The 22,049-nt window shown below is 42.3% G+C and overlaps 1 protein-coding gene and 1 long non-coding RNA gene across 2 annotated transcripts in view; one reads left to right on the plus strand and one right to left on the minus strand.

Annotated features, from left to right (window-relative positions):
• Positions 1-22,049, minus strand: part of LOC119489844 (PDZ domain-containing protein 4-like) — a 45,076-nt gene that overhangs the window by 3,178 nt on the left and 19,849 nt on the right. Inside the window, exons 4-16 of the mRNA XM_037772758.1 lie at positions 21,568-21,823; positions 20,185-20,269; positions 17,600-17,698; positions 15,723-15,785; positions 12,607-12,708; positions 8,900-9,396; positions 7,986-8,175; positions 5,446-5,875; positions 4,385-4,805; positions 4,200-4,270; positions 3,608-3,954; positions 2,461-2,601; positions 1,177-1,289 (exon numbers count right to left, since the gene is read on the minus strand). Of these exons, the coding sequence (XP_037628686.1) occupies positions 1,177-1,289; positions 2,461-2,601; positions 3,608-3,954; positions 4,200-4,270; positions 4,385-4,805; positions 5,446-5,875; positions 7,986-8,175; positions 8,900-9,396; positions 12,607-12,708; positions 15,723-15,785; positions 17,600-17,698; positions 20,185-20,269; positions 21,568-21,823 (2,815 nt within the window). The remainder of the gene's footprint in view (positions 1-1,176; positions 1,290-2,460; positions 2,602-3,607; positions 3,955-4,199; positions 4,271-4,384; positions 4,806-5,445; positions 5,876-7,985; positions 8,176-8,899; positions 9,397-12,606; positions 12,709-15,722; positions 15,786-17,599; positions 17,699-20,184; positions 20,270-21,567; positions 21,824-22,049) is intronic.
• LOC119489846 overlaps positions 336-22,049 on the plus strand; it is a 44,621-nt gene continuing 22,907 nt past the window's right edge. The window contains exon 1 of the long non-coding RNA XR_005207269.1: positions 336-843. This is a non-coding gene — a long non-coding RNA (uncharacterized LOC119489846). The remainder of the gene's footprint in view (positions 844-22,049) is intronic.

Genomic DNA, 22,049 nt, shown 5'->3' on the forward strand with positions numbered 1-22,049 from the left:
ATTTTACAGCTAAACAGTATACTACAAGATGTTTCTGAAAACATCTGAGGAGAGAAATAGGCATTACAGTAACAGAATATTGATTCATATTGGATCAGCATTGCCTAGTTTGACCATTTGATCGGACTTTGCGAGTGATTGACAGCTGCTCAGAGATGGCAGACTCCAGATCAGCTCTGACTGCTTGTTTTCCTCTGGTGTGTGAAAGCACCGGAGGACACCAAAGGCACATGATTTTTTTTTCAGATCACCTGTCTCATGCACTGCTGTCAAGATATAGCGACCGTTTTATATTTATTCCAATCTCGCCTACTGCTGCTTTAAGGCGTTAGTGGGGGACATTGGGATTGAGCCTTAGTTTGACTGTCTGAGAAACTCAGCCAGTGACCTGCAGCCTTTCTGTGCACAAAAGAAGAAGAAGGAAAATCAGCCTCAAGCTTGTGGGTTTGACTCTCTGACAGCACAGCTTGTAAAATGCTTTCCAGCACCCAGTGAACAACTTCATGCAAGCTTCAGGTTTCATCTTGCACCCTCAGATAAAAAGTAAATAAAGTTTTGAATCAACATGTCACTTAGTAAAGTACAGTGTTGTTCCTCATTTGGAGCCCCGGCCCTTTAAGCTCTGCACTCACAGGTGATGGTAATGATGCTGATTAAGGTCTAGGGTGCACACTGGGTCAACCACCAACAGATGAAAGATGAATCACTGTTTGTTTCAGTATCAGTGTTTCAGAAACTGGGATTTCCATAAATTAACATTGACTGACAGATTGTTGGTTTGGATCAACGAAGAGTTTGTCGTCGGGATTTTCACGCTGCATGGCATCCTATCAGCAGGGGAAGGTAAGAGGATTTAGTTGTTGACATTAATCTTCAGGATGTGGTGGTGAACACAGAGATGGTAAACTCTGAGCTCTTGAGTGACAAACCACAAAGAAAACAATTTAAAAGCAATAGAAATGTGTTAAACATGTCCTAATAACCCCTCAGCTCTACCAACACCCCTTTGTGTGAATCAAGAGTGACTGGAAATACATTTCAAATATTCCATGACTCACTAATGAAATTTAAAAAAATGTCACTAAAGTTAAAACAATTAACTGTGACTCCATAAAACAAACTGCAAGGATAAATTGGGCTCTATCTTCTGGGTAAAAGTGGACTTTGGTACTGTACCTGTCTCCTTTGAGGTAGTCCAGGCGGCTCTGCATCATGAACTCTCTTCTCCGTCTGTATTCTCTGGCTCTCAGCAGCTGCTGCTTCCTCTCCTCTTTGCTCCAGTATCGGCCCTGTTGGACCAGTTTCACAGACGGTTATCGCTGGTTTCATGAGCAGTTTGTCACCACGTGTAAATAAAAGGTTAAGGAAAAAATAATAATGATGAAGTGAGATGTTAGTAGTTAAATAAGGAACTTACATAGTGAGTGAAATAATCTAAATAATATCAGAGGTGAAGACACACAGAATACCCCTTTAGTGTGTTTATGCAACACCCAAAGTCTGTAAGTTGCAGTTGTAGCTGTTTTACTTGGATCATTGTAGAGGTTTACTAATATTTGGGGTTATTCATTTTAAAGGAATCTATTTTATTTTAAAGAGATCTAATTTTGTTTGAGCACCTTATTTCTTTGGTTAAATTAAAATAATTTAGGATATTCTAAAAAATTTAAAAAATGATTTTCATTTTACATCATTGTCAGCTATTTAACCCTCTGAGACTCGATCGACTTTACGGTCTTTCAGAGGCTCTAGCAGTTTCAGTTATAGGGCTAGAGTGAAGATACTGGTATCATATGAAACTACAAAACCATGCTACATCCAACCATGATAGCAGTCATACTAGCTTGTCAGGAAGGCGGCTAAATAACGCTCCAAATGTAAATGGGTTCTATGGGTACCCACGAGTCTCCCCTTTACAGACATGCCCACTTTATGATAATCACATGCCATTTTTTGCATGCAGTATAAATGTTGTTATTTTTGACTATTCTAAAATGCTGTATTTTATTATTTCTGCATACTGGGGTCCCTAAACAGTCTTGGAATTACATAAATTGGGTATCACTGTAAAGCTGAGATTCTTGTGGATCCAATGAGCCCAATTGTATTCATGTGTGATGATGTTAGTCCCCATAGTAGCCGTTTCATTGTAGTGAGACCTTTTTGATTTGTAATTTGACCTCACTGTATAAAATGACCTGTGGTGACCTGTAGGATAATCACAGCCTCATGAAACAGGATATAAAGGAGTTAAAATGCAACATACACACTAATTCAGCAGTAATATTAATCCAGAAACATCAGATTTAATAGTAAAACACTGACAGGGAACATTTTAGTGACACATCAGTACTTTTACTTTAACGACTTTAAGTACATTTTGCTGACAATACTTTTACTTAAGTAAGGATTAGAATCCTTGTCCCCGCTCTGCTGCTGTGATTACTGAGCAGACTCTACCTGTTTCATCTCACTGGCTGCGTCGTCGTCAGTTGTCATGCCGCTGCGTTCCTCTCTGATCTTCATGGCTCTGGCCTTCAGGAGACGATCCCTGACCGGTCGCTTGGCCACATAGCGAGTGCCGTCGCTCCGGATCTTTACCTGGATGCAAAGAGGACAAATCAGTTCCCGGTTGTCCAAAGTGATGCTGGAAGCGAGCGTTTGATTGGGCTTCATGAAGTAATTTCTTCTTCAGCTGCTTCTTGCCCTCAGATTTCTAGCTCCCTTAAGTCTTGGAAAGTCCTTTGTGGCAAAAATATTTATTAGTAGTAGTAATATAAATAGTGACAAAGTGAATGCAGGTAGTAGGTTCCAGTGTATGAATGGGTCAAACTCAGGACTATCATCTAGGAGACTGGGGTTTAAATCCTGTGAGCAGTTTATTTTTACACTTTGTTGACTTATTTTCAGTTTTTATTGTTATGAATTTTCAGTCACAGTATGGTTAGGTTTAGGCAACAAAGCTACTAGATTAAAGGCAGGGTTGACAATGTTATCCAGTATACACTATTTGTTATATTGGTACTCTGAAAAAGGGCCGGAAAAGAGCCCTCATCTGTAGCTGCTGTAATCCTGTAAAAACGTCTACCAATCACTGCCTCGCGGTCCGCTTGGAAAGAACCGATTAGATGCCGCCCTGCTCGTATTCTACCCTTGGCGTGCACCAGCCTGAACTCAAAGCGCATCGCCACTGCACGTTTACTCAGCCCTGCAGTAGCACTGCCGCAGTTTCTTGTCATGAGGTAGCGTTGTTGAGTTGAGGTCCTCTCTCCGCTCTGTGTCTGTGAAGTAGTTACGATGCGGCGGTGCTCGTGCATGTGTGTGGGGGGGCGTTGCCTTGCAAGGAGCCCCGAGGGGAGGGGATGGGTTTAGACAGAGCTCCTGAGGCGATGCTACTTTAAAAATCATGCTACCTTTCCAACATCGTCGACCCTATCTTTAAGTTTAGGATCTTTCATTGGAGAACAGTTGGCCACATTGGGCTGTTTTTTTTTAGATTGAATCATATTTAAAAATCTGGTGCAATCTTTCCAATTTCTCAAGATCACCTACCGTGCCTTTAATGGGAGAACTGGAGATGAAACGCCTTGCTAACTTCACCGTTTACCTTCCACTCCATGCGTTGTGTTGAGGCAGTTGGTGATGAGTGTGTCATCCCGAGCGGTAAGGCCAGTCCTAACCGCGAGGCGCCTCTATGGTGTTCCTCCAGACCACAGGGGGCGCTGTTCACACTCCTGGGGCTGGCTGGGCCGCTGCTGCCCGTGCCCATCCCCCTCTCCTCGCCCTCGGCCCTCGCTCGGTCTCTGACTCGATCCAGTGGGTCCACCAGGCCCTCGGAAGGCAAGGTCATGCAGCTCTGGTAGCGCTCTAATGGTTGATTGTGGCTGTGGTGTCTTCTAGTGAAATAGGGACTGGACTCTGCACTTCCACCTCCGGGCCTGTCGGTGGCGCCACCTGCAATAATAACAATAGTTATAATAATAATAATAATAATAATAATAATATAGTTGTCAAAAAGTACCATGAAAATCACATTTAAAGGTACAAATTTGGAGGAACACAGTCATCTTTATAGTCTGTGTTTGTCTCCAAGAAGCATTGGGTAAATCCTTTAGGTCTAACAAATGTTGTTGCATTTCCTTCCTCATAAATCATTCGTAAAGCCGATTTTTAAACACTAGAGGAACTTTTGCATGTACCTGCTCTGGAGCCCCGGCCTCCATCAGCCACACCTCTTCTTGAAGATGACCCCGCCTCTCTGGTCAGGGACCTGATGATGGCAACAAACCCGGCAATATCCAGTATTATTTCAAATATGTACATGCAGTTTTGCAAAGTTGAAATTAACAAAACACCGTGTTGAAAAGAAAACCATGAAGAAGACCTGAATTTGGAGGGTGTAGAGGGGGTGGAGCTTGAGCCGTGTGCCACATTTCCATTGGCTGTTTCGTACTTCCTGTATGTACCCGGGGAGAATGAGCAGCTGAGGTTGGAGTGGCGTCTCTCTCTGTCCCGCCCGTGACGCCGCGGGGTGAGGGGGGAGTTCAGAGGGGGGAAGTGACTGAGGGTGAGGAGAGGAGGCGGAGACATCAGTCGTCTCCCTCCCTCGTCTTCTCCTTCCTGGAGAGGTGGGATCTGCTCGGTGCTGACCAATGGTGTGCTCCGGCAGCTCTCCCCGCCTGTGTTGTAGGCGCTGGTGCTGTCTTTGTCGTCGGATCGCTCTCGCTCCGGGAGCTCATTGATGGCCGACAACTCGTGACGATGAGGGTCGTTATCTGCGTTGTCCTCGTTATCATTATCCATACCTACAAGTAAAGATTTTTTTTAATTTCCAAGGTTAAAGGAACTGACAAATGATTTTGACTAATTAGTCCGTACAAAAAAAAAGAGTAAAAAAAGACAGGTTGTGGTTTTACGGGAGGTTATGTGACGGACTACTTCTAGGCCCGGAGCCATGACTATCTGGAGCATCTTCTGGTTGCATGGCAAGACAAGTTATTCCCCTAAAGATGGGGACACACCAAGTCGACATCAAAGAACTAGCGGCGACGAAGGCCACCCGTTGAGTCGCCTCGCGTTGCCTTTGTCTTGGTCAAAAAGTTGCGCTCAAACACACCACAAAGATGACAGCCAACGGCCAGTTAGCACCGATTTAACATGCTGAATCTGCGGAAAAACTTCCAACACACCGGCGTGACACACCGCAAAAACTCAACCGATGGACGCTCAGCGACGGCCCCAATCTGTCCGACGGCCGACCGTCGGCTTGGTGAGTCAGGGCCTTGAGTCATAAGTTAGAATGAAGTGGCATTTCTCAACTTTTGAAAAAAATCTTCCAGTCCAGGCTGTAATTCACATTTCCACAGATACTAAACAGATCAGACACACTTGGGACTGGGGACTTGGGACTTTCTTTCATACAGTGTCAGTTGTTGTCATGGTTACCTGCTTCAGGGCCTGGTCGCCCCACTCCGGCTGCCACCGTCTCCTCCTCCATCATCCAGGCTTTCAGACATCTCTCTCTGAGCTGCTGCATCTTCTGTGCTCGGAGAATGTTGCGGCACTTGAACTCCAGGTGGCGTAACTCCTCCTCGATCAGCGCCATCTCGTGCTCACTTAAAGTCGCGTTGCGGTTCACGTCCACCACCACCACCACCGAAGAAGGAGAAGAAGAAGCTTCCTCCTCTGCCTCTTCTCTCTCTTCCTGGTCTTTCACCTCTGCTTCGACGCTCGACGCTTCTCTTCGCTGTTTTTCGTTGCGTTTCTCGTACTGGCACTTGATCTCCAGCAGCTCCTGGTACCGCTGGTACTCCTCCTCCGTCAGACCCGGCATCATCATCGTCAGAGGGGGCTGGTAGGGATGGTGGTGGTAGAGCTGCAGGTCAGAGGTCAGACGTGAGCAGACGGAAACCAACATCAGGCCAGAAGTCCTGCATAGCTCCCAGTAATCATGAGAATTTAAATCTTATTTTTTTACTGTTGTATTTGACCTTGACATTGATCGTGTTGCAATAATATGAGGATGACTATTTGTGCTTTCAGAAGATATCTATGTAAAATATTTTTTTTAAGAATCAGCTGAAACAATCTAATAAGATCATTTTGTGTAATGTTTAAACTTTAGAATTAATATTATAGGTAACGCTATAATAACCATAATTTATAGCATTACTAATAGTTAGTAAACATTATTAATTATCATTTCATTGTTTGTTAACAGTAAAATAACTTGACTAAGTTTAATTTACAATCAATTTACCATTTATAAATGATGGTTATTATATATTATAGTAACCAAACTCCCATATTTTGTTTTCAAAACATCCCCTCGGATCACAATCTGTCCTTCCTATTTGTCTTCGAGCTGAAAGTACTGATTATATTCATCACAGAATAATCTACTGATAATTGATAACTGATTTTTGGTGTGTTTAACCCCACATACAAATTACTAGAGAATCCAACCGTTGTCTAAATACAGTTACAGATCTTGGAAATTAGGTTTGCTAGCGGTGTGGCTTTAGGGATTACAATGTCCGTCTGTCAGCTGGTCCACCACTTTGCTCCAGACTGAAATATCTAAACAACTATTTGATGGATCCCCTCAGGATGAATTGTAATAACATTAAGCTGATCACCTGACTTTTCATCTTGCGTCATCATCAGCTCAACTTTTAAATGTATCTAATACTTTGGTTTATGACCACATACTGTATCTGCAGAGCTAATGACATTCCCACAGCTCAGTAGGGTACAGCCTCACAGAGTGGCTAGCAGGACTGTAAAGTCTCAGTCTTGTTTCATAACATAAAGTCCAAATCTCTTAATAAAGGCCAATGCTGTATAACAAAGTGTCCAAACATTAGTTTTGAAAGGCATTTTCACCCTGCAGTAGGGATTTTTATCTCTTTTTATCAAGCAGCACTAAACACAGTGGAAGCTCTGGTCACAGCTCCTGTTGCTATGAGACGACTGACAGCCCGACTGAAGTGCACCACTCTAGATAATAGTCTAAAGGGTTTTTTCTCAGTGCTGCAGCACATGAGAACACACAGTACATCAACCTGGAAGCCCATCTGAGTCATTTAGAGTTATATCAGTTGTTCAAACAATAAGTTAAGAGTCTATATTTTTGTTCTTGTCCACAAATCCCATGAAAAACCCTAAATCAACGACGTGATAGTGCCTCTCTCAATACTTCCCTCCGTCTGTGCCCCTCAGCCCATTAGTTCCTTCTGAAGACGTATAGTTTCATTTAAAAAAAAAAAAAAAGTATCAGTAGTTTCCTAAAACAGCTGCTCACTGTAGTTTTTATCAAACAAACAGGAGAAAATAGTGCATTTGCTGGGGACTATTTTCAGTGGCGGATTAATCCACATGTGGTGCTCTAGTGAGTATTAGTGTCAGCAGGACGGTGTATGTGGGATTGAGTCAGAATAAACTACAGTGTGTGTTCACGGTGATGAAGGAAGATGTCAAACAATGACACAGTGAGGCTCATTGATGTGTTTTACAGATTTTACTAATAATTTTTAGATATTTTTTCAAATTTTTGGGATATTTTACAAATATAAATATATATATATATATATTTTTGGGGACATGCTTCACGAATATTTTTCAAATATTTTACTAATCATTTTCAAATATTATTCGGACATTTTTCGCATATATTTCAATACTTTTTTTTCACATATTTTATTGTGAAAATATAAATATTAGTAAAATGTGAAAAATGTCCCAAAAATATAAAATATGTGAAAGAAAATTGTGAAAAAAGTCCGAAAAATATGTGAAAAGGACAACAATGGAGCTCTATGGCACAGAGGAAGAAGAGAGATCAGGCTGTGATACACAGAAAATACCTGTTAGGTGATACATTCACTGCTGGATTGGCTCTTTTTATGGTAGTTGATGACAATAAGTACAATATAGGATATAACCAGCCTTATCCTTTAACAAGCCCTCATTTTAATATACACTACCTTGTGATGGTGGTGGTGGTGGTGGGGGCTGTACGCTGCTCCTCCTGTTCCTCCTCCAGCTGCCCAGTCCAGGCCGGGGAGGGAGTCGGAGCTGAGCTGGAGGTCTCTCAGGTGGAGGAAAGGAGGGGTGGTGTCTCCTCGGCCGTGCCCGGGGCTAGGGCCGAGTCCGGGGCTGGGTCTAGGACTGGGCCTGGGTACAGGAGACACAGAGGGGGTTTGTGATATAATGGTATACTAAAACTGAGTATAATTAGATTATTAGACTTCCTCACAATATTTGTACATTCCTCATGGCTGAAGTCATTTAAAAAAAAAAAAAAAAAGGATATTTTGCTGATGACATAATGGAAATTCAGTCAGGACCACTTTAATCAAAGAAAAACTTTATTTCCATTCGCAGTATTATATATTTGTTGGGATGGCTCTGTTCGGGGACCTCCCTGCCCTTCCACATGCATACGTGGATACACGTGCATACATGGAAAGCGTAAGGCAAGGAGAGCACACCTCCTCCTTGCTCTTCCATGTGCATATAAGGAAAGCCAAAGGCAGGGAGAGCAGCAGCAAAGACCCCCCTGGGTGCAGAACAGAGCCGGCATCAATGACAACAGGAATGACATTGATTAAGTCAGACACAGTATTAAAAGGAGGAGCTGGGTTGAAGGTTGGTTGCGAACGGCTTGTAGAGGACGCAGCAAGGGCAGGCAGGCTGAAGCAGCTTAAATAAGGCGCCCTGTATGAGATATGCCAATTGAATGCATAGAGGGGAATCAGCTGATTGGGCTGTGATATGAGCAGAGCTTGACCTCGTGACCTGCCTGAACTAACGCTACGCTCAATTTTGGAAAAATACTTCTGTACAAATACTCCAGAACTGACACGATTTCGATATCTGCCTTCAGTACCGGTCCTACCTGGGGCTGGGTCCCGGTCTGAACTTCCTGGTGCTGCCCGGTGTGTTGGTGGTGTTGGTGTTACAGGCACTGGTCTGATCACCCAGCAAGTCGTGTTCAGACGACTCCTCGTAGCGGGTGCTGTCGTCGGTCCGGCCCACTCCGCTGTCCAGCTCCTGGCTGTTGGACAGCAGAGGAGCCAGGCCCAGCAGAGGAGGGAGGGGGACAGGAGGGTCTCTGTCCTCCTTCTCTCCTCTCTCTCCTTCCTCCCCTTCCTCATCTTCTTCCTCCTCCACGTCCACATCGCCCGCTGCACCTCCTCTACCTCCTGCTTCCCCCGGGCAGGCCAGGCCTCCTCCTCCTCCTCCTCCTCCTCCACCTCCTCCCCGACAGAGGCGGTAATAGCCGGAGGGATGAGCGGAAGTGAGGGAGCAGGAGGAGGCTTTAGGGTTTGGTTGGAAGCCTCCTCCTTCCAAAGTCAGCTCCATGTCCTCCTCTGGAACAGCAGGGTTGTCATTCTGGAAGGACGCAGAGAAAATTAATGTGAAAATGAAGATAAACGGGACATTTTACAGCTCATTTTCAAATTATTCGGTTTATAAATGGCTGAAATCCTATAAATGATCATTTTTACCAAAACTAAGGAGACCTCAAAAGTCCATCAAGCAACACCAGTAGCATGGCCACTATGGGGGATCGATACAATACGTCCTTTGCGTCCTCCTTTTGTAAAATAGTTTGTGAAAGTGTTGTTGTGAATGTATTTGTTGTGTATCGGTACTTGTGTGATGTGTGTGTGTGTGTCCTTGACTAAAGAAACCAGGTCACATGGGATAAATATCTTCTCCTCTCTTCATCCATCATCCCTCCATCCCCTCACTACTTCATCTATCTCTGACACCGTTACCTCACCCCCTCCGTCTCTTTTCAGTCTGTCTGCCGCTATAAATATTCCATTTTACCTCCTGGTTGCACTGAATTTACTGGGTTTAACCATTTATTTTTCACACGTTGATAAATCGACCAACACTGTTATTGGTTAGACAAAAATAAAATCTTAACTCAAGATCCACTTGGTGGCTGAAATTGTAATAATACAATAAAAAAAAAACTCATTTAGAACGCCATTCTGAATGCTTTAGCTTTCTCTCTCTATTTCATCACAGCTCCTCCCCCGTCACTTCCCAATTTATTATTTGCTTAGTCGATAAAACATCCATCATCTCCTGTTCTCTCATTACGAGGAGATCTGACTGGCTGAAGTGTCAGAGATGTCTGAACACTGATTGGCCGGCTGAGTGACGGCTCGTTCATCTCGTTGTCATGTGACTGTATGCACACACTGTGTGCACATTCATCAGTGAATATGTGTGTGTATGTGTTTTAACTGACGTGTATAAATACGTCCTGTAGTTCCTCCTCTGTCAGCAGATGTGGACACACACACACACACACACACACTGGGACCTGCTGTCATAGTAGGGACATTTATCATGGCTGTGAGTGTATACTAACACACAGAGAGCACACACCCAACCATGAATGTATATGACGTTTATGTAAGGGATAATGTACAGCGAGCCGGTCATTGTTGTGAAAGAAACCCTGACAGGGCGATGCCGCACCCTGACGCGAAGGTGGAAACAGTAGGGATTATACACACTGTTCAGTTCCAGAAACAGGCTGAGATAACGAAAAGGACAAAAAACTGTGCAATTTGCTGTAAATCGGGAGAAATACGGGTGAATTGTGACACCGGGAGAAAACCGGGAGAAGGCGATGAAAACCGTGATTCTCTCGGGAAAATCGAGAGGGTTGGCAAGTATGTGTTCGAGGGTTTTACATGATGATCCTTTTACTTAGAGTCATGATCAGAAATTTAGAAATACTAAGATTCAACATATAACATGATGCATAACATCATTTTTCAACGTGCAGGGTAGTCCAAAATACTTCAACACGTGGTTCAATTTGTGAATTCAAACAAAATTATTTTGTTAGGGTTAAGAAAAGATCATGGTTTGGGTTAAGTACGTTTGTTATGTAACTCAAATTATGTACGCAAGTTAAATTAAGTCAACGTTGACTTTTTGGTTTCACACGGGACATGAACAGCAGTCTCCTGGTTTAGTGTATGTTTGACCCATCCATCCACCCCGACTTCCTGCATACAAGGACTTTGTCGCTCTTTATACTACGTCAACTGACTTCCTCTTTTACTCCCGTCATAATTACTACGGCCACTAGAGGCAGCCCTGCATGTGCAAAACTAACGCTAGAGGGGTGCGTAGAGTGTCATAGTTCGACGCGCAGGGCCACTGACCAAGCTGCCGTACTTAATGAGTTGGGGGTGAGAACGCGTCGTGAGTTCCTGAGATCTCGCACCCTGACCCCTCCACTCCCCCACGACTAGCAAAAAAAGTTGGAAGACCATGACAAAAATGTATGCATTAGGTGATGGGCAGATGAGTAAATAACAGAATAAGGTTTGGCCTGAAGGTGGCATTTAGAGAAATATCACGAGGTCGCCAAAGTCAATATTCAGAGTGTGAATTCAGCAAACGCTGCATGTTTACAGCTATCGGGTCAGGCGATCCAATCATCTGAAAATGTTAAGTTAGGTAGTGCTAGAGGAGAGGTCAGCGGGTCTCCAAAATCGATCAATATTAGAGGCGAGGAAACAAACTTCCTGCCAAACCAGCTGTTAGTTCATATACTGTATGTTACAGATATAAGAAAAGGATAACATCCAACACTGCGACCACACTGAGAACCAAACTGTGGCTGTTAATGAGTCTTTCTTCTCCTGTCGACCAGCAGCAGCAGCAGCAGTGACACGAGGAGAAAGTAGGTTAGTAAAGTAGGCTGCAGCAGGCGAGCTGAGTGATGAAACAGGAGAGACACTGTTAGACCTGAAGTTATGGATGTGAGGACTATTTCTGGACCTGGAAATGAAGAGATCCATTATCCCAGAAAACAAGTCACTCACTTTAAACGAGTGGTGAAGTGATTGTTAGATTAATCTGTTAATATACTGACAGCTATTAAGACAATCCATTTTTTTTAAAAAATCTATTATATAAGGGATCTACAGCAAGCGGGTCATAGTTGTGAAATAAACCCCGACAGGGTCATCGCCCTGAAGGGGTTTATTTCACAACAATGACCCGCTAGCTTTACATTATCCCGCTTATTACACGGCTACGTACTTAAAGCCCCCCTTCAGTGTATTTTGGCTTTTCTATGATATTTCATATTTATTTGAGTCATTTCCTGACTAAGTTGATTATCCATTTTTTTTTTGACAAATAATAATTTGTGCTCAAAGTAAAAAAAAAAGAGAAGAAGGTTGTTGGTTAAATGGGAATATGGCGTATGACTATAGTAGAAGTTGCAGGTCATACGTCATCTTCCAAGCTGCAGGTTCACTCATGCTCGTTTGAGTCTGCAAGGACGCCGCCTCGCCAGGTGGAGACGATAAACAAGAGAGCGAGTGAGAGAGAGTTGGTGTGTTGCGCTAATTCTTGTCTCATTTGTGGTCTGATACCAAAAAACAGGAAGTAAAACTGGCTGGAAAAACTGACACGCCGTCCCTGACACGTCCAAAACTGATGCTAGAGGGGTACGTAGAGCGTCATAGCTTGAAGCGTAGGGCCACTGACCAAGCGTCGGTGTCCGACAAGTTGGGATTGATTTATGTGATGGTGTGTTGTGTCGTGTGACGTCACCTCTATGTCAGGCCTGGCCAACAGCAGTGAGAAGTTGATGCTGTCCTCTCGGGTCAAAATGGCCACCGCTTCCTCTCTGTTCTGAATATCCACGCCGTTGATCTGGAGGGGACGAGGGGAGGTCAAGAGATCAGTAATCACATATATCAAATGTGAAACTCGTAGCTGTAGATAGAATAAGAAATAGAAACCCCTCACTGGTGTCTCGTTAGTTGTTTTAAGTCCTCACTCTTTTTATCCACTATAAATGGGACCAAAAACACAGTATTTCTTGTGTTTTACCCAGTTAATGTCACATAATCATAAAACACGTACGAACCTGTCACAGGTATATATGATATTTTTTGGTTGTACTGTGTGAAAGGACAGGCATGCTCTCCAGACTTATAGGGAGACACCACAGCTGTCCAAAAGGCCTTTATCTCTGTGGTGACGGCTGTCATGGGAACCGGTGCTGACATCATTCATCCACTGCCCGGTAACCATGGCAATGCCAGGTGCCGCCGGTCTATTCTCATCCCATTCCACAACTTTACTTTTCACTGTTGTGGCGAGGTGGTCAGTCGGAGGGTCAGAGAATAATGAGCGAAGTAATGCCACAGAGAGAAATTTACTCACACTCGTGTTTCACCGTCAAACTCTCTTAGAAAGAGGAGTGAACACCAAACAAAAACATTGATTGAGGACAGCTGTTGTTGCCTGTTGGGCTTGAGTTTGCCATGTTATGATTTGAGCATATTTTTATATGCTAAATGCAGTACCTGTGAGGGTTTCTGGACAATATTTGTCATTGTTTTGTGTTGTTAATTGATTTCCAATAATAAATATATACATATATTTGCATAAAACAGCATATTTGTCCACTCCCATGTTGATAAGAGTATTAAATACTTGACAAATCTCCCTTTAAGGTACATTTTGAACACATAAGAAATTACCTAATTATTATCAATTTGTGATTAATAGCAATTACCTATTTGAATCGATTGACAGCCCTACTTACTAACCGACACTCGCTTTTGCAGCGACAATTTATTCAAGAAAAATCATTTTGGAATAGTTGAAATTCTATTTTGTAACTTGGAAAGTGTGATATATTGTAAGCAGGGGGCATGTGCAGTTTTAGTTTCTTTTATTGTTTTCTTTTCTGTGGTCATTTCCTGGAGGCTGCAGGATATTTGCTATATTAATATTTGCTATGTCATTCTTGAGATTCTGAGCTCTCTCTCTCTGTCTCTCTCTCTCTCTCTCTCTCTGTCTCTCTCTCTCTCTCTCTGTCTCTCTCTCTCTCTCTCTGGACTGTGATTGGTTACCGGCATCAATTTGAGTTGACATCATTGCGGCGGCCCAACCAGAGAGCTGTAGTGTCTCACCCTCGCTCTGTCTCAGAGTTTAGGATGTAAGGTGTGTGTTGTGTGGACATGAGCTCCATCACTGCTGTGTTAGATGAATATATATTGATGAAAATACTGCATGACTTTATTAACCACTGACAAATATCTAATGGTTTCTATTGTCTGTCGAACAGAGCTGAGCAGTGTGGTGGTAACACCCTCCATCTCTCTCTCAGTCTATTTTTAGGACAGCAGTAACTGGGCTGCTGACAGTTCTCTCTGATTGGACAAGACTGTCCCCGTGCTTCCAGGTATACATTTACATAGTTTAATTTGATACTATTTCTTAACCCTCATAGAGCCAGTTTATTAGCCAGCAGAGGACAAGTTTGTATTTTCAGTCTGGAGAAAATGAATTTATCCTGAAGGTCAACATTCAATATTTATGAACATTTACTGTCATCATTTAGTGGCTTAAATGGATTGTGGTCCTTTAGAGGAACTCAAATGTGTAAAGTTTGTCCTGAGGGTGAAGCTAAAGTAGAAGTCACGGGGTCATTACAATCAAAAGGGTTGGAAGTCTGGGGAACATGAGTCTGTGTGACAAAGAGGAAAAACTGGCCTTGTTGCTTGTTTATCTACAAGTTACCTCTCTACAGGCACTTTCAATCCTCTGAGAACGCAATCCCGAACGACTTTACTGTCTTTCAGAGGCTCTAGCAGGTTCACTTTTAGGGCCACACACATCATATGAAACTAGAAAAAACCTAAGGAATCCATTGGTACCAACCACGTCATACTAGCTTGTCGGGAAGGATGCTAAATAACGCTCAAAACTTAAGCTTCATTTTGGCGAGGAAAAACTGTCATGGCCATTTCGAAAGGGGTCACTTTGACCTCTGACCTCAAGATAGATGTGAATGAAAATGGGTTCTATGGGTACCCATGAGTCTCCCCTTTACAGACATGACCACTTTATGATAATCACATGCAGTTTTGGGCAAAAAAATTAATAAAAGCAGTATAAATGTGTTATTCTTGCCTATTCTAACATGATGTGTTTGAATATTCCTGCAGACTGTGGTCCCTAAACAGTCTTGGAATAGCTTAAATTGGGTATCACTGTAAAGCTGAGACTCTTGTGGATCAAATGAGTATACTCACATTCCTGTGACCATGGTGTAGCTTGTTTATAGCCTAACGTTAGCTTTTTACTTCTGGCGATTGCATTCACACTTCAAAAATCATAAAGTGGTGTTCATCTGTGGAGATTATTTTACTGAACAGAAATGATCATAAAAATTTGTTTGCCACAGAGATTATTTTCTGCAATAATCCAGCACCCAATGGAAAAATACCATTGTTTTTTTTGTCGAGGGAAGGGCGAAGCTAACTTCCTGGTTGGCCTACAAAAATACGTCATCCCTGGAGCGCTCTATAGATCATGAGAGAACAACTGAACCAACTCCACTCGCTGGGGAAGATTAGTGGTTAAAAAAGCTAGTAAGTAGACCTTGAGTTAACTTTTTATTTTGCTGACAAACAACATTAATGGTTTGAATAGTGGCAGTCTATTAGTAGTTTTAATTAAACTGAGCAGGAATAGCATCACCAGAGTCTGAGATGTTTCTCCCACCAAACCCTAATCCAAGTACAATGCTTACTGCAGGTAAGGAACACTTTAACACTTAAGTGAAATGTTAACTTTTATGGGTTTTTGATGCAATAAAAAACTGACGAAAGTTGTCAAATGTTCAGATGTCTGCTTGTGTGTGTGTGTACCTGTAGGATTCGGTCACCCTCTCTGATGCGTCCGTTCTTGGCTGCTATGCTGTTTGGATTAACCTAAAGTTAAAGTGGGAGAAAGATGAAGATAAACAAAGCAATTGAGGAATAGACAGATAAATAAACGACCTCATGAATTAAGAAACAGATGATTAATAATGACTGACTAAATGGATCCATCAATGAATAAATCGGTATAAGCTGGCCGAATGAACGAGAGAACGGAGGAGTGAGTAGTAATTGGTTGAATGAATGATTCAAAGGATAAGATAATGAATAAAGTGATTAATGGATGGATGTAATAAATAAATTAATAGGTAAGAAAGAGAAGGATGAATAAATGGAGCAAGCAGGAGTATCACCTTTATGAGCTGTATTAATGCATCAGACTTTTATCCATTTTTTCCAAATAAATGAGTAAAAAGATGCAGCCTAGTCACCAGGGAAAAATGTTGGTCTTTTACATTTCTGCAAACCACGGATACGTTGAATGATTTAGCATTCGGTCAGTGAATGACACCATAATGTCCAGGCAAAAAGAGTAATGAGAACGCCATTCATGCTTTAGGCGTTTCATTTTCAAGCCACATAGTCTGTACTGACAGCAATGTAAATGCATCTGCGTGAATATGCTACGGTCGGAGCTAGTGATGTAAAATAAAAAGAGAGAGAGAGACTGCTTATAGGGGAGGTGGATGGGTCCAACAAACACAGGACTTTCAATCAGGAGCTGTTTTGTTTTAGAAGTTACGATATGTTCGTGACATGTTTTTTTAGTGACGTTTGTGACGTGTTTTCCGTACTTCTGTTTCTGTAGTTTCCGTACGTATTTTACTTAGTTTACGTTCTTAATTCAGCCCAACCATGAGATTTTTCCGAAATCTAAGTAAGTGGTTTTGTTGCCTAAACATAGAAACCATTGTTATGTTATTTTAACATAAACCATGATCTTTTTTCTAACCATAACCAAGTAGTGATGTTGCCTAACGCTGGGCATTAACTGTACAATTTTAGCCCGTTTCTGGCCCAAATTTTGAGCCGCACGACTCATTTTAGAGTCGGACCGAATTCCAGCTTCGACGGGCGTCGGTTGCCGTGCAGTGTACAGGGGGGACCGAGGGCCGACTAACTCGGTTCGGGAGGAGTTAATCAGTCCTCGGATGAACTTCAGAATATGTCAGAAAATTTGGTCGGCCGTCCACAGGCTCTTGCACAGTTGAAGCAGAGCCACCAGCACATTTCCCAACGTCAGCGCCTTTTTTCTACTTTATTTTACAGTAATCAGAGCGTCAAGATAACAATGTAGGCTACAATAGATATAGTAAACCGTAGCTAGCTCACCTCCAATTCTCTCTGAAAAATGGATAAGCCATACTATCCATGTCTTCCTAGCCACCTGCAAGTCCATATACGCCGGCAAATCTTTATTGACAAAACGGTTTCACGTGTTTTTTTTCTCTCTATTTTACACGTACAGTGTGAGCACTCAGGTCGTGGCTGACGATCAGACCATACAATGTGAGCACATAAATCGTGAGCTTTGGCTTTACATCGCAAACGATCTACTCCTACAGTAGGAGTAGGAGTTACAATAACATTTCTAAAATCGTACAGTGTATGCCAAGCTTAACCAATCATTTCACAACGTTAACCACGTGGCATCGTGTGTTTCTGAAAGCGTGATACAAGGCTGATATGGAATGTATTCTGGGTTCAGAGGCATCCACATTCAACGTATCCAATGCTTACAGAAATGTACAATGCCAACGTTTTTAAAGATACATGAGTCTGTTATGAGTTAAATAAATGAGTGAATGAACTCTGGGAAGAAGGAAGAGTATAGAATGAAGGGATGAAGAGTAGATGAGTGTCACCTCTCCAACGTAAATCCCAAGATCCTCCTCGTCCTCCGTCCGGTAGCAGACTGTCAGACCCAGCTTCTCCTGCTGACTGGATTTGTACAGCTCCACCTCCTGGAGGAAAAGTGGAAGATGGTCTGAACTGGTTTGGTCTTTAAGCGGTCTTCAGACCAGAAAGTGGCAGAGCAAAGTTCACCTTGTGAAATAGTAGTATAAAAATAATCTGGTTGTGTGGTTGGTCCAGTTTTCGTATAGGTTTGACTAGTCGTCAGGTTTGTCCCAAACTTTAGAACAAAGACTGTCTTAACCTCTTAAGCCTTAGGGTACTGGAAGGTGTGGTTCGCCTAGACAGACATACCCAAAGTAAATCAAGAATAGCTCCTCAACTACCAGATTTATATGCATGATGTTGGTCTCTATGGATAGGTAAAACCTCAGAGAATTCATCCCCAGTGTAAGTAACATTGTTTTACAAAAAAAATTCTAGAATTAGACAGTGGATAATACCATTATAGCAATGATGCCATGCACAGAGATGCCACCGAATTCATTCAGCAGCTCCTTGCCTACAACTGTGCCAAAGCAGATATAAATACACAAAGCACATAGATTCTACAAAGGTTTTAGTAAAGATAGGACCAGGCGAACTCTCCATTTGGAATACTTGGCTACCCAAAGTGTGCCAAATGGGTTTTCTACCTGTTGAAAGTGAATCTGGCTATAAAATACTACTGAGATCCACTACAGGAGGATATGTGCACACAATGGAGCCTTTGGCCATGACATTTACCCTGTTTATCATCACATTCTACCATTGTGCACAGTATAAAATCAATAAAAAAAACAACCTAATTGTATAATTTTGACTTCAAATGGAGTAGTTTTATTATAAAAATAAAGTAAAACTGAGATAATAACAAATAAGATCAATAACAATGTAAATAAGATAACAAAAAATAATCAGTCAAGAATGTACATTCAATAAAAAAATGGTAAAAAATATTATAAAGCAAAAATAGAAAATTGTGTGCGTTAATATGTATCTAAAATATTGAAAACATTGCCAAACAAACATTGTTTGGACAAAAGTGTTGTTTTAGTAGCGTTAAGGCCTCGTCTTTTAGAAACAATTTGGAAAAAAGACCACAGAAGCATTTTATGAAGTTTTTAAAGGCATTGTTTTAACACACAGCTCAGCCGAAAAGTGGTACCGGGACCATCGGGTAAAAGAGGTTAAGAAATCAGAGACCTTAGACCATCAGTGGTCAGCTGGAACTACCAGTTAGGACCAACAACCCTATCTGGTTTTACCTGGAGGGCATCGACAGAGGGAAGAGGTGATTTAGGAAGGAAATGAAGGATGTAATCAAGAATAAAAGAGAGTAGGACATTAAGAAGTAATTTAGGGGGATATAATGATGGTGGAGATTAGGAGAATGAATGAGGATGGAGAGAGAGAGAGAGAGCAGAGGAACGAATGAGCATGACTTAGAAAAGGCAGAGGGGGAGTAGAACAGGAAGTCTCTTTGGTATACGAGCCAGAAAGAACGAGACTGTTTCCACTTTGCTGACTTCTTTAATGACCAAACAGGCGTTTGTCTCAAACAGCTCTGAACCAGCGGAGCAGAAACGGAGACAAAGTGCCATTCAGCTAAACACAGTGGTCCATTAGGCCTGCATAAACTGAACTAAGAGCCTCTTTTTGAAGGTTAAGACCAGTCTGACCATCACTCATCTCGATTTTCTCCGCCAAACACGACAGCTTGTAGAAGTCAACTGGTTCCAGTAACATTTCTGGAGGCTGTGGATGGTTTTGCAGCACAAGCAGAAAATGTCTGTATTTCCGTTTTCCATCCTCCAGGTCTCATTTCATCGATTCTTTCCTTTGTCTATGTTTCCTCCCTGTCTTCTCATTCATCACTCACTTTTTCTTTCCCTTTGTCCTCGTATCCTCCTTTTCTTTTATACCTCTTCATTCATTTTTACACTTGATCATTTATCTCCTCTTCCTTTTCTCTCTCACTCCTCCTCCTCCTCCTCCGCTTTCCATTTCTTTCTTCCTCTCTCTTCTTACCTTTAACCTTCCACTCCTCTCGCTCTTCCTTCCAGACTCAAAATCTCGTCTTCTATAAGTAACAGTAATAGTGATAAGTTGCCCTTAAGCAAGGCACTGAACCCTAAACTGTTTATTATACATAGCAACGGTCTGCTCTAAAGAAATAACAGACTGTAGAACACCGTGATTAACCAATCAGAATTGAATATTCAACAACGCCGTACTGAATTACTGAATTGCGTCTCCCTATCTTCATGTTTTATGAGTTAGAGAACCCTGAACATAGCTCATCAAACTGAGAATAAAGGAGTCTTTCCTCTGTCGTCCTACAGTAAGTGAAGAGCCACAGCTGGCTGGTCTGCTCAGTTTATCATATTCCAGATGTTCATATATTCATCAGGCTGTATGACTTTATACTTTTCATGAAGTCACAAATGTGCAGCGGTGATACCAGTAGTTTCTGAGGGAGGGGGGGGCTCAGCCACTGTGTTGTTGAATGAATTCAAGACATTTAGTTTTTTAGTAATACAGCAGCAGTTCTCACCTCGTACTCCAGGTCATCCTGCCTGTCCACCTCATGGTTGGAGACGTCAAAGTAGTCATCGGGGTCGTTGTACTCAAACACACAGCTGGAGGGAGGAGGGAGAGATAAAATCAACCCCCATTATATATAACTTTATATGGCAAGCTGTTTTAACTTTTAATAGCTAGACAGGAGATTCATTAGAGATATCTGCAACGTCATTTTGCCTCGTCAAAACTCTAATTCAAGATATCCATAATTCTATTTTGACTAGGCAAAAATCTAATTTTAGATATCCGTAATTACATTTTGACTTGTATGATTCAAACTACTTTTGCCATTCATGTGTATGGGGTTTCTCACTACAGATATCCACAATGCAGTTGTGGATATCCGCAACTGAATTATGACTAGTTGTAGTTCCAGTTTCAGATATCTACAATTTAATTCTGACTAGTCAGAATTCCAGCTCAAGATATCTTCAATTCCCCTCAATTGAAGATATCTACATTGTCCTTTTTAGATATCTAGAATAACATTTTGACTAGTTATAATGACGGGGTTTTGATGAGGTGAAAAGACGTTGCAGATATCTGTAACTACGTCAGAAGGGGGCGGGATGGGACGGGAGGCGGAAGCTATTGAAACATACTATGGCGCTGCACTGCAGCCGTATGGGTTTATAAAGTGTGTCTGGAGACAATAAATCTACAACACGTTGTAAATTTCACCACAACTCTCTAGAGAACAAAGCTCTCGTTGGCCACAGATTCCTTAATGATGAGCTCCTTCTATTTCATGTCCGTTTCTAACTATCTGATCCACAGCGGTCCCTGAACCACTCGTCTCACAGCCGGCTGCGCATAGAGATCGACGTTATGTGTCCAGCTCGGAGGACGGCCCATTTTGATTCAAATGAGGTTGTAGCTCGTTGTCTACCTCACTACAGTTACAAAGAGCTGTCGTTTGTGTTTTAACAACTTATGAGTTATTGATCCGGGAAGTTTGAATCTGTGAATATCTTTCCAACTTTACCGAACTATCCAAGTCAGCAAAAGCTTCTGCTGACACTGTTCAGATGCTTTGTTGGGCCATTTACCAATGGGAAGCCTTGTATGAGCAACATCATGCACAACAATTCTGACTAGTCAGAATGAGGTTTGAGATATCTGTAACTGTTATTTAGGATAGTCAGAACTGAATTACAGATACCTCTAACTGTTGTTTTGACTAGTCACAATGATGTTATAGATATCTTGAATAAGAATTCTGACTAGTCAGAATGCAATGGTACATATCTCTAATGTTAATTCAGGATAGTCAAGCTTAGCTATTAAATGTTAAAACGGCTTGCCATAAACATTATTGATTTTTCACATGTGGAGACAACAGGTCAGGACGTACAACTCATTGATCCCATACGGTCCCACGAGGTGAGGGAGGGGAGGAGAGGGTGGAGGTGGTGGAGGGGAGGAGGAGCCGCCTCCCCGGCCGTGGTGGTGGTGGTGGTGGTGGTGACCTCTGCCCTTCCCCAGCGGCACGATGTTCTGGAAGCTGATGTCCGTCTGCGTGGCGTTGTCGACGCAGTCTGGGATCGCCACCATAGCAACAGAGTAGATGGAGCTGCTGCCGGTACCGTTACCGCTGCACGCTAACGTACCTGAGAGAAGGAGGAGGAGGAGGAGGAGGAGGATGAGGGTCAGGTTAACGACGCAGAGCTAACCTGAGTTTACACTAGAACTGTGAAGACACAGTAAAATTAGTTTTCCATCTTCTAATCTTTACTCCCCTCGTCCAATTTGGCGACTTTAATAGGCATCATTTCTAACTCGTCTTATCCAGCAAGTTTACAGTATTTGAGCTTTATCTAATGTGAGTTAGAGGAG

This window comes from Sebastes umbrosus, chromosome 6, assembly GCF_015220745.1.
Source record: "Sebastes umbrosus isolate fSebUmb1 chromosome 6, fSebUmb1.pri, whole genome shotgun sequence".
Classification (NCBI taxonomy): domain Eukaryota; kingdom Metazoa; phylum Chordata; class Actinopteri; order Perciformes; family Sebastidae; genus Sebastes; species Sebastes umbrosus.